This window comes from Dendropsophus ebraccatus, chromosome 8 (assembly GCF_027789765.1).
Source record: "Dendropsophus ebraccatus isolate aDenEbr1 chromosome 8, aDenEbr1.pat, whole genome shotgun sequence".
Taxonomy (NCBI): domain Eukaryota; kingdom Metazoa; phylum Chordata; class Amphibia; order Anura; family Hylidae; genus Dendropsophus; species Dendropsophus ebraccatus.
Genome location: NC_091461.1, coordinates 67,092,422 through 67,105,740, shown reverse-complemented (window position 1 = coordinate 67,105,740; position 13,319 = coordinate 67,092,422). Strand labels below are relative to the sequence as shown.

The window sequence follows — 13,319 nt, the reverse complement described above, 5'->3', positions numbered from 1 at the left end:
TCTTAAACCAAGTCACAATTTTGAAAAACTGTGAGCTCTTAAATCAAAACGCTCTTAAACCAAGCTACTCTTAAACCAAGGTGCCACTGTATATATATATATATATATATATATATATATATATATATATACCTGTGCCTTGCATGACCTCCACAGTACGTTTGGTACATCCCCTCTCTACACCACTTCTGGATTGTGCTGGTGGCGTTTGGGTGGGAGGATGGTGCTAGGGGTGACTCTGCCCATATCCTCAGTTGTGATTGGCTCTATTGTGATTGGTAAGTGGTAAGCATGTATGTGATTTGGTGTGTAATTGGCTGGTGGACATTAAAATAGAGGGAATCGTCTGGTTACCATCACTCTTGGTAAAGCGTCCTGGTGAAATGCAGTGTTGGGTAAGTGGATTCATGGGGCCGCAGAATCTTATGTAATATTGGTTGCAGCTAAGTCATTTGTAGGCTGGGTTCACACTACATTTTTGCAATCTGTTTTTATCTCATAAAACAGATGAAAAAAAGTATGTATTTCTGTGTATCCGTTTTGATCTGTTCTTCCATTGACTTCCATTATAAAAAAAAAATGGATCAAAACGGATCCTTTTTTTTTAACTGACACAAAAATGAGATACTACATTTTTGTGTACGTTTAAAAAGAAACAAATCCGTATTGATCCATTTTTTTCTTTTTATTATCATGGAAGTCAATGGAAAAATGGATCAAAACAGATCCACGCAAATGCATAAGTTTTTCCATCCATAGTGTGAACCCAGCCATACTGGGATGTGTATTGTATCTTTATATAACCTCTTGTTACATGTTGGCACTGGCTTTAAAATTTTCTGTATTATTGTATACTGTATAACTAATATGGGACCTTTATGCTTATGATAATCCCCAGCAGACCATGTGTACACGTAGATTCACGTACATTTACCAATATAACTTTTTTTTTTTGTTACTGAATCAATATATGGCCTATTGGAAGCTAGTAAAGTCCATTATTACTGCATCACTGAAAGACTGCTTGTAAAAATTGCATATATTAATACCGTCCCAGATGAGCATATATAATAGGCAAATCGTTATATGCTACTATATCTATAATACTAGGTTAGCAAACACAGAGAAAGCAAAAGGAAGCATGACACAAATGGCTTAAATGCATGATATAAGTTTAGCATTTTATTTAAAATCAAAGGTATTTCACCAAGTTAGTAAGAAATTTAATTATATTGTGAATCTATCAGTCAGAATATCCTTAAATAGAATCTGTCAGGTATAATTCATGTTCCAAACTGCTGACACTCTTAGATGACTGTTAGGACAAGGAGACACATGTTACCTTTCATATATCCATCTGTGCTTTCAGGATGTAGAAAAATGATTTTATTCTCTGGCACAAAGAGTCAAAGAGGCTTTTCCAGGCTCCTGAATAGCTGCAATCTGGAATGACTCTCTCTCTCTCTCTCTCTTTGACTCTTTATACTGTAAACTAAAAGCACTTTTCTATGTTCTGGAAGCACAGACAGATATATGAAAGGTAAAATGTGTCACTCTGACAGCTGTTTTTTCTTTTTTTCCTTGAGGGAAAGGGGGTCCATTCTTAGGGGGTTCTGTGTGAAACCTGTCTAAAGGGGGTTATCCCACAGTACCCCAGAATAAGGGATAACTGATCACTGGGGATCTGATCACAGTTCTCACCAGTGTTTAGAATGAATAAAGAACAGGCCCTGCATGCAGCTATATGTTTGGGGCACAATTGTCCTCCATTCATGAGACCAGCCAAATATTCCCATTCCTGTGGGATAACTTTGCATATCTGGATATCACTTTAAACATTATTAAATTAATGCAGACAGTTGAATAAAAAAAAAAATAAAAAAATTTATATATATATATATATATATATATATATATATATATATATAAAAAATAAATTTTTACTGTGTGTGAACATAGCCTAAAGAGGTCAAACAAAATGTTTATTTCAATCATCCCAAATATCTTGGTCTTCTTCATAAGATGTATATTAACAGAATTGAAGGTTAAAAACTCTATTTTACATAAAAAGGCCTGATGTAACAATGAATCATAAAACAACAAAAGACAAAACCTTAGACGATTGTGTGATGGTAACAAGCAACAATGCATGCACAAGAGGTCAAATCATTGTACCGAGCAACACATGAATATCATTAAATCTCAATCATTTCTATAGAACCTGGACTTGATGAATATTAAAGCAGAGAGGTCAGGTCGCCAGAATATGACCCTGCTTACCACTGAGGTTTCACTCATGTCAAAGTTCAACTACAAACACAAACTGTGTATTAAGTGACACTCTTTTACTGGAAGCGTTTCCATGAGATTTAAAGGTCCCGCACGCCATGATCTGCTTGTAGGAGGAATAGGCTAAATATAAAATTGAGCGCTCCTTAAGTTATATGCACAGGTTAAGGTCACTTGTAAAGCTGACATCATATAGTCTACTTCAGATCCCTGTGTACACACTGCCTTCTAGTACTGCACATGGCTGTTAATATAGCAACTGTTCTTACTAACTGTGCTTGCAGGTAATAACAATGTTTATTTAATTAGTATTTGTCTACGCAGTTTGGAGATGGTATATGTTTTTAAGGTACAAATGATATACAGTATATATATATATATATATATATATATTGTCTATAACACCCACTTCCATACCTACAGTAAATGCCCCACATATCAATGCCCTACATTCAAATATTGTCCCCATTTGGTGCCTGAGGATTACATTTTAAGGCCATGTTCATACACAGTATGAGACTGGCCATTCCGTGACCCGGCCGGTACTGCAGTAGCGGTCGGATGATCTTTAGGACCGCAGAGTTCTGATGCAGGTGCATCCGTGCGCGCCCGCATCAGAACTTTCCCCTGCACACTATGGAGCGTGCAGCCGGAGCCCCTCGCTCCACAGTGTGCACTGACAGGGTTTTCTGTGTCCGCTATTCAATGAATAGCGGCCACAGAAAACTGACATGTCAGTTGTTTGCGACACCACTAGGGATCCAGGCCGGAGTGTATACTATGTGTATACACTTCGGACAGGATTTTATAGCGGCAACAGCATGTATATTTTTGTATTAATCACGGCCGTTGTTGCAATTGTCAACAACGCCTATAGTTACATGAAAATATACGTTGTGTGAACCTAAGAGAGTGTGCATTAAAAATGTTAGTATATCTAGTGCTTTATGTTGTATCTAGGATACTAGAAAATATATTAAGAAAAGATATTATATAGCAGTAAAAACAAAATAGTCAATAGTATTGATGTTCATTTCTGTTATGCCCATGCCTGTTCAAACCTTGGTGTGGTCTTCAGCTCATGGTATGCGGCCAAGACTGCACTCTTAGGGTTTTGTGTTTGTATTCTATTTTTATTTGCACTTCTCTCAACACTGAACACAGCTCTACTCTTCTGGTCACTTAACAGTTAACCTCTGTTTTGCCTAGGTGATTGAAATCTGGTTCTCCCACTCACCCTTGCTGTGTCTGTTTCTGTGTGTGTATATGTCTTGGGGGAGGATGATATTAAATTGCAATTGGATTGCATACACTCTTCACTGCTATGCCTTTTTATCAGTATTATCAGCGCTCTTCTCATAGAGTCCACCTAAGGCCTAGAGTCTCATAGAGTCTGCCTAAGGCAATAAATCTGTGTGACATTTTAAAGGGTTTTAAGTTAATAATGCCACTTTACCCTATCACAGATAGCCCTGGTAATGTAAGAACATCTGGTCCAGTTCTTAAGACCCCCAGGACACAACTTGTTCTGGCAAGGGAATTATCACTAATTGCTCATTTCTCCTACAGGAGCATCTACAGAGAAAATTTGGTATTAGATGTGGCCATTCAAATATTAGTCCCTCTGATCATCCAGTGGGCCAGTGCCACTTGCAATCCACAGTTTATGATCAGATGTGGGTAGTTTGAATGGCCATGAGCCTGGGGTCTCAGGCCTCAGGCGACTGTCCAAACTACCCACATTATGATCTGCAACTGAGGCACAGGTTTATGCTTTCAAACATTGCAAGTGCCCATTCATAGAAGAGAGAACCCCCATGAGCAGCTTAGATTTAATACATAAAAAAAAAAAAAAATCAAGTGCTCAGCTACTGTCATTACTTTGCTGTAATGTATAGGCTTGAGATGAATATGCATTTTGGATATTAATTGTGAGCACATATAATATAACGATAGCGGTCCTTACCAGGTGGACACAGACATTTAACACTCGTCTCTCTTACTTCTCGAAGTCTTGGCAGATGAGATTTCACTTTCTGTAAGGAGGGAATAAAAATATGTTTAGGATTTATTAGGTTTATTTAGGCTTTATTAACTGAGGCATTAAGAGAACACGACTCATTTACTGATGTGACCAATATTAGGTTAACACATCTGGGAGAAGAATGGAAAGCAGAGTAGAACTAGAATCATGTAGGATTCTAGACACACATGTTGGCAGTTAATCAGATCCATGGTTCTTGTAAGTGTAATTCCTTTCAGAATTTCATGTAAGGTTTCGTTTCCATCATCTTGACCAGGATTTAATATGTTAAATTAGATTTTCCTGTCTCTGAGCACCTGCTGATAAACATATTGAACTAAACAGACTTTTCACCTCTGGATAGAGCAGGATACAGTTTCTTGTATGACTGTGAGCCAGGCATAGTGTGGGCAGGTGCAGTGCTCCTCTCTTCCTTTTGCCAATGTACCTCAAGATACTATGCAGCCTCTCTATTTCAGTCCTGGGATGATATGAAAATGTGAAGTAATCTTTTTTATATACTGTAATTTTATATTATACAGCTGGACCTTATGGAGAACGTACTACAGTATGTGTGCATGCATATCTGGGGAAATTTAAAGTTTCTCAAGGAACAGGAACCTAGTATAAATCCAGGCTAAGACTTAGGTATAGGCAGGGGCGGATTAACTTTACCATAGGCCCCGGGCTGTTCACCTAGCCTGGGCCCCCCCACCCCACTGTAACTATGGCAGCACTAGCCTGGCGTTCATAGTACAGGACAGATAATGTCATGATGTCCTGATTTGTGCAAAATTGCCATAAAAAAACTGTGATTTTTTGCAAATCATGGCGGAAGTGTAGCCAGGAGACAGTACACCGCTGAAGGTGTAAGTCTTTTTGGGTGGTCACGGGCCCCCCAGGAGCTCAGGGCCCCGGGCTGCCGCCCGGAACGCCCCTGTTATAATCCGCTACTGGGTATAGGCTATGTTTAAACACAGTTTTTTTAGGTGAAAATACTGATACTGTACTGATACTGTAAATAATGATGATTAGTTATGATCATAATTATCAAAATACAACTGTATGTTTGCCTGCAAAAACGGTTTGTGAACAAAGCCATAAGGTTACACTTGGTAGATCTGTATTCTGTAGCAAAGATTTTTGAGACTCTCATTGATGCAAATGGGGCTTCTAGAAATAGACTATGGGAGACATTTATCAAGGGGTTCGCACCTAATTTTTGGTAAATAATTGCATTTTTCACCCATTTTTGGTCTAAGTTCTATTTATGAACCAGCATTCGACAGGTGAATATTTTTAGATGCAACTTTTTTTTAATCTGCCTGTTTTAAGTATTTACCCAAAAGTTCGCATAATCCAGGATTATCGCCCAATTTATCATTTGCGACTTTTAAAAAAGTCACATAAACAGGCGCAAGCTTATGTCTGGTCAGAACCAGGTGAATAAAACTGTGCAATTTTTTCATAGTTGCGCCTTTTTATTTAGATGCATTTACTATGGCAGTGCTACATTTTAATGAATCAGTCACAAGATATTAGAACAAAATACAAATCCCCATTAGAATAGTTGCACTTATTAGACTCCTTAGTAAATGTCCCTCTATGTTCCCACCCAGTATTTTTGGTCAGTATTTTGCAACCAAAACCAGGAGTGGATAGAAAACACAGAAAGGCTATGTTCCCACACTGTTGAAATTAAGTGGACGGCTGCCATCTAATGGCAAATAATTACTGTTATTTTGAATCAATGTCCGTCCACTAAATTTAAACAGCGTGTGAACATAGAGGGAGATTTATCAAAGAGTGTAAAATTTAGACTGGTGCAAACTGCCCACAGCAACCAATCACAGCTCAGCTTCCAGCTCTGGTGAAAGGAAAGAGGAGCTGTGATTGGTTGCTGTGGCCAGTTTGCACCAGTTTAAATTTTACACCCTTTGATAAATCTCCTCCATAGCCTTTCTGTGTTTTCAATCCACTCCTGATTTTGGTTAAAAATACTGACTAAAATACTGAGCAAAAATACTGTGTGGGAACATAGCCAAACTGTGCAAATCTTTCCATTATAGTTTTTTTCTCTACCGATTCCGTTCTTGATTTTAGCTACAAATACTGACCAAAATACTGAACATAGCCAAAGCCTGCAACCATACAACGTCGTCAAGACAGCTGTCAAACTGTCAAAAAAAGATGTTGTGTGGTCATGGTCAACCTTTGCAAATATTTCTATTATAATTTTGCCCTGTCAGTACAAGATCTGATTTTTGTTTAAAAAATACTGACTGAAAGACAGATGGGTCTTAAAATAATGATGTGTGAACACTATGGGCGGCATTGCATTGACTTCAATGCAATGCTGCCCCTGCAGTAAAGAACGGACCCTGATTCCATTGCAATCAACATCCGTTCTTTACTGAAAAAGAACATTGTGTGAACATAGCCATATGGAAAAGGAAAGCAATCTCTGGGCACATCTGGAACAGACTCTCGGATAAAGTTAAATAATTTTATTGGGTGTTATGCATTACAGCAATGATACACGCATATACAGTATTAATACACACAAGGAGGAAGGAAAATGACACCACAGGGTCAAAAAGTGAGAGGGTATTAAATAACTAAAAAATAAAAAATATATTACAAAAGTATAAGGCTATGTTCCCACTATGTATAAACAAAGGCTGTTATTTGGCACTGAAAACAATGGCAGTTGTTTTGAATTGCAAATAACGGCTGTTGCTTTAAATGAAAAATTGCATTGAAGTCTATGGACAAGGCCAGAAATAAATGACATGAACATTATTTCGATGGCTGTGGCCAAACAACGGCTGTTGTTCAATGCGTTATGTGAAGCAATAGCCATTGATTGCATTGAACTCAATGCAAATCATTGCATTATGAAAAGAATGGACGTTGTTTTTATTGAAAACAATGGCTGTTCTTTTCACAAAAATGGTATGTGAACATAGCCTAAAAGTTTTTTTCAGATTGATGTAGGGATACATAAAAATATAAAACAAATACAGATTAATATATACAAATGACATTTAGAGGTTACTGGGGGAGGAAGCATGTGGTATCCGTTTATAATTATAGTCAAACCAATTAAGGCACACATAGTATTTTGGTCAGTATCTTTTCAACCAAAATTAAAAGTAGATTGAAAACACAGAAAAACCTTGACCACACAATGTCTTTTTGGCCATTTGACAGTCATTTTTATGTGTACGGTCGTCATTTTTTGGGCAAATAATGTCTGTTATTTAAAAATAACATCCATTATTTCGAAAGAGTGGATGTTATTTGGCTGCAAAATGACAAAAAAAAAAAAAGGCTGTCAAATGGCCAAAAAAAGACGTTGTGTGGTGGTGGCCAAACTGTTCAAATCTTTCCATCATAGTTTATTTCTGTCGGTTCCACTCCTGATTTTGGCTACAAAAACACTGACCAAACACTATGTTTGAACATAGCCTAAAAACGCATTCTAATGCAAACTATTAATCAGTGGAACAAGAACTGTGTGTTTTGTGTGACTAATAAGAGCCCTAAGATCTTTGCCTTCTGCTGCTTTCCTGAAGGTACCACCTTGACTCCCAATTATTGGGGAGCTTGGATAAAAATGTAATAAAAAAGCTGAATAATTTTCTTAACAATCAGTAAGTGTTCAGAAAAAAAGTAGTATGTATTATGCTGCATTTACACGGAGCGATAATTCGCCCAATCGTACGATTAACGATTTCGAAGTAACGTTTTTTTTTATAACGATCAGCGTTTAGACGGAATGATATATGGTACGGAATTATTTACAGCCGTACCATTGTGTGAACACACCCTAAAAATCTCAAAAAAATATTTCATTGATGAAAACTCAAACTGCACTTTATGTTTTTCTCAAATTCATTTAAATGTTCTACAAAAATGCTGATTCTCTAGCTATACAGCTATACAACTTACAATGGCCTCAAGATACAATATTTTCAACATACAATTTTCCTTTCTGGACCATCGTAACTTGAGACCAGACTCAACATACAATGCTACAGTCAGGATCTGCGGAACATGTAAAAAAAACTAGCTGATCGACCAATGAAAGTGGCCATTTTACTGGTAAAACCCCAGTATTAGTGAAATGCATGCCCTGGTTAGCTGCCTGGTATCTCCTCTCTACAGTACAGTGTGATACTACACGTCCTGTACTGCTGTGTGTCTGGTATCTCCTCTCTACAGTACAGTGTGATACTACATGTCCTGTACTGCTCTTTACCTGTGCCCGGATGAGTTGCTTCTTTGGGCACCACGTGAGGGCGACTTCATTTTATTTTTCTGGGACCCTGTGTGACCTGTTCAGGACCTGAAAATGCTCCAGTCATCTACCTAGAAAGAAATTTAGAGTCTCTTGTAGCTCTTTTTGACTGTTGTATGTAAGGACTTGCTGTATCCATATTAGTCAGCTGCTTATTTTCCTTTAAATTTTTTTTCTCATTTTGGGGGATTTAGAACAAATCACCAGTTTTCCATAGATTTTTGGTCTCAACATACAATGGTTTCAACATACAATGGTTGTCCTGGAACCAATTAATATCATATGTTAAGGGACTACCGTATATTTATTAAGCACTAATTAAAAAAAAAAAAAACAGAAACATTAGAAGTAAAAACATCTAAAAAGGAATAAATACCAGATCTAGAATAAAAAAAAATAAATAAAAAAAAAATCGATCTTGTTAGTAAAATGTGCACTGTGCAGTGGATTGTTTTACTCTTGTATTTCCTCTCCATCACTCTTTTGACTTTTTGCCCAAGATGTTGTCTGGTTGTAAACCATACCACACGCATTTGATAGATTGCAACCCTGAAGTTCCTTGAGAAGGATCTATCAGTTTTTAATGATGTATTTACCACTTCAAATAGTGACCAAGCAGAAGAAGCTTCTAATAGAGCATCAATGAAAGCCCCCAGAACATTATCAATGAGCTCTTTAAACATCAAAGCAGCAGCGCATTCAAATGGTTACAATGGGGGAGTTGGAAGGGACTATTAAAGGAGACTGTTACTAGTACAGCAGTAAAGTCAATCAGCCATATAACACCTCATATGTTACTGTCACTGTAAGAAAATGCACAAAACATTATATATACAGGAAACAGCCTTTGCTCAGTGTTGGTTGGGAGACGCTGTGGGAATCTGTACAGAACTAGCTAAGTACTACGTCCTGCCCTGAGGAAAAACAATTGGGACATATACTATTCTGTTGCTATGGGTGGCATTTATCTTAAAACAGGAAATCATCGACCCTAAAACAATCCTGTTTAGCGGCATGCACATCACATCGTCTCATTCTGCTGTGAGAAGGGAAATAATAAAGCATCAGGACATTTAAAAGAACAGTCTACTAATTCTCCCCACTAAAAATCAAACCTTCATTTTCTGTTATCGCTATTCTAGAGGTACAAACCAAGGGGATAAGTGACTATGGATGCATGTTATAATGATTGTTAGGCTGGCTTCTCACAGTGTAAAATAAAACTAAGAAACAAAATAAGTATAAAAAGCAGCTGTAAGTAGATACATTGTATAAAAAAAGGTTCCAATGTTTGAAGTACAGCCATGTTTTTATGTGTGCACTGATGGCCTCTTTTCCATAGACTTTAATAGAACATATTATTACGTATAAAAGCTGCTCTTTATATCTATTTTATGGCAGTATTTTTGGTTTTCATTTACGCTATGTGATCCCAGTCTTAACTTTATTCCTTTCATGTAATATATGTTCACTTTTGGAAATCAGGACTGCTCAGAAAGTTGGACTGCTCTTGCTGGTTGTGGTTGCTACTGGTCTCAGTATTAGGCTATGTTCACACAACGTCCAAAAAAGGAAAAAGGCGTCCTTTTTTTGTGTTTAAAAAGACGTCCGTTATTGTATCATTTTAATTGGCTAGACAAAAATGCATTGAAGTCTATAGAATAAGGGATGTTTCTTTCACACATTGTATTGAGTGACGGAAGTCTTTTGAGGCAGCCACATTCAAGACAATGTGTGAAAAAGACGTCCGTTATTCCATAGACTTCCACGAATTTTATTTAAGCCAATTAAAATGATGCACTAACGGACGTCTTTTTAAACACAAAAAGCAGACGCTTTTTTTTCCCTTTTTTGGACGTTGACTGAACATAGCCTGACAGGGGTTAAGCAGAAGGAACCCAATAGAACCCAGTTGCGATTGATATCTTTTATGGGTGATGGATTGGGCACAAGTATAGAGCATCTACTTATTACAGCAGCCTAAAATGAAGAGGTTGATGCCAAGGTTTGCTTTTAGGCTGCTCTTACACTGCGTAGTTTTGTTGCAATTTCTGCAGCAGCTTTTAAGCCAAATCCACATGTAGATCATAATGAATTAGATAATATAAAGAACAGATGCTACTACTTTTTTCTTTCTTTTTGAATCTACATTCTAGGAATGGATTCAAGAAAGGGAAGTAGTAGCGTCTGTTCTTTATATTATCTAATTCATTAGGATCCACACCTGGTTTTAACTTCAAAGCTGCTGCAGACATGGCATCAACAATGCAAAGTGTAAAAGCAGCCTTAGTAAAGCTTTGATTTCTATATGACAAAATGACCTTTACAGCAACTTGCTAACATATGTTTAATAATTGACTTGCTTGCTTTTTAAGCCTCCGTCCTGACTAATACAGTGGTGCCTTGGATTACGAGCATAATTCGTTCTGGGACTGTGCTTGTAATCCAAGTCCACTCTTAAACCAAAGCAAATTTTTCCATAAGAAATCATAGAAATGCAGAAAATTGGTTCAATACCTCCAAAATAATAGTTTATTATATATATATATATATATATATATATATATATATATATATATATATATATATGGAAGGAGGATGGAAAACACAAGGGTGGACAGAGACTGCAGGGAGCATGAAGAAATGAGCAGGCCAGATGTGGGCACATGCATGCAGCACTCTCTGTCCAGGGAGAGAGGGGTTACAGCTATGGAGAGATTACCTCCACAGTCCTGTCCCCTGATGCAAGCCCCAGCCTGAAGTGGATCTGCTGATTTGGAAGGTGAGGGAGACTTCCTGGGTCAGAGTACAGTGTTGTAGACCCCGCTGTGCAGACCATGCCCCTCCTCTGCTCCCCCTCCCACCCAGTACAGGGAGCTCTTAAACCAAAGCAATGCTCTTAAACCAAGTCACAATTTTGAAAAGCTGTGAGCTCTTAAACCAAAACACTCTTAAACCAAGTTACTCTTAAACCAAGGTACCACTGTATTCTATTAACAGTGCAGGTACATCAGTATGTGTGATGAAGAAAGTTACAACAGCTTCGTCTATGCCTGTATTCTATTCATTGAGGCGTCACCCCTACCCCTAATAACATTGGCACATCTCATGCATTGTCTGTGTGCCAGGCGTAAGGTGGCCATATACCTTATAATAAAGCCAGTGAAACCCACGAGGGGGTTCATCCAATAGTTTAAGGTTTATCAAATTTTATTTGGTTTTTAATGTTTATATATTTTAATATTTAGCAAAAAATAAAGGTCTACAGTAACAAAACAGTAAAAATTACCTGTATAACCGTGCAAAACGCCAATTGGTGGGCCAGAGGAGGGTGGACCGCATCCAATATGCAAATAACTATGTACACACTGAGCCATTCAGTGCAGAGAAGGAGAACCTCAATGCTCCTTTGAAACAACTTCTAAATACTTAAGACTAAATGTTATTTAAAAGAAGGCAAAATAAATAATTGCATAAGTTCATATCCTTCCTCTGGTATACTGGAGCATGAAGAAAAGTGGAGCCTAAAGAATTATTAAAAAAAAAAAAGTGGAGCCACTGCCTATTAGCAAACCATGAGGTGGCGGCTGCCATTTTTCTATTACACCCTGTTTGGCTTCTATACAAAACACCTTTGCAATAAGTTAATGTGCAGTAGTGTAAGTTTGCATGAATACATGTTATGTGTACGCATGCCTATGTGCTGCATGAACAGCACTCTCCCACACAACCTAAAGTAGCAGGCTTTGATCTTGTCAGCATCTCTAACACAAGAAGAATGAAGACAAAATATTCTCAAACATTACATCCCTTTTAAACACAGATAATGTCTCTATGTGGGTAAAGAACATGTGGGACATGCCCACAGCAAGGAAGATACCATCTAAATTAGGCTGGACCATACCAAACTAACTTCTATACATAAAATATCCATTGACTACAGTGGATTCAAGAACTATAAGATTATGTTCACACAACATCAAAAATAGAGAAAAGGCGGCCACTTTTGCTATTTAAAAAGCGTCTGTTATTGACATGATTTAACTGGCTGCAATGCAATGCATTGAAGTCAATGGAAAGATGCACGTCCAATGCACACAATGTATTGAGTAATGGACATTATCACTGTGAACGTCAAAATAATGATCATGACAATTCTTTTCGGACGTCTTTTGCAAACAGCGGGCGTTTTCTATTGGTTGTTTACACAGTTTTTCTTTTGTCACTGTTCTTTCTCCATTTTTACTTTTAAATGTAATGGACTTTTCAATTAAGCCACACCAAAAGGGCAATTAGTAACCCCAAACTAGAATAATGGACCAACATTGCATTAAGGGGAGGCCAGACAGCTAAATGACGTACATTATTTTACACTCAAAATGACGGAGCGGGAAAAACGTTGTGTGAACATAGCCTATGAGACTAATGATTCTAATGGAGCCAGGTCTTAAAGGGGCGGGGGGTTCCTTCCACTGGGGATGGGATGGCGTGCCTCCAGTGCTCCAGACAGGCGCAGTGCGCTTGAACTGGGCCATGGTTAAAATAAAAGACCGCGGCACTGGCTTTTCTGCGCAAGCACCGTTCTATTCATGTACAATGTACTGATGATACATTTGCTTTAACCACTTAAAATTGATTAATTAAAGGGGTTATCCAGCGCTACAAAAACATGGCCACTTTTCCCCCCTCTCTTGTCTCCAGTTC

The 13,319-nt window shown here is 37.8% G+C and overlaps 1 protein-coding gene across 1 annotated transcript in view; it reads right to left on the bottom strand.

Moving 5' to 3' along the window:
* Positions 1 to 13,319, bottom strand: part of COL13A1 (collagen type XIII alpha 1 chain) — a 192,153-nt gene that overhangs the window by 161,013 nt on the left and 17,821 nt on the right. Inside the window, exon 2 of the mRNA XM_069981851.1 lies at positions 4,256 to 4,325. Within this exon, the coding sequence (XP_069837952.1) occupies positions 4,256 to 4,325 (70 nt within the window). The remainder of the gene's footprint in view (positions 1 to 4,255; positions 4,326 to 13,319) is intronic.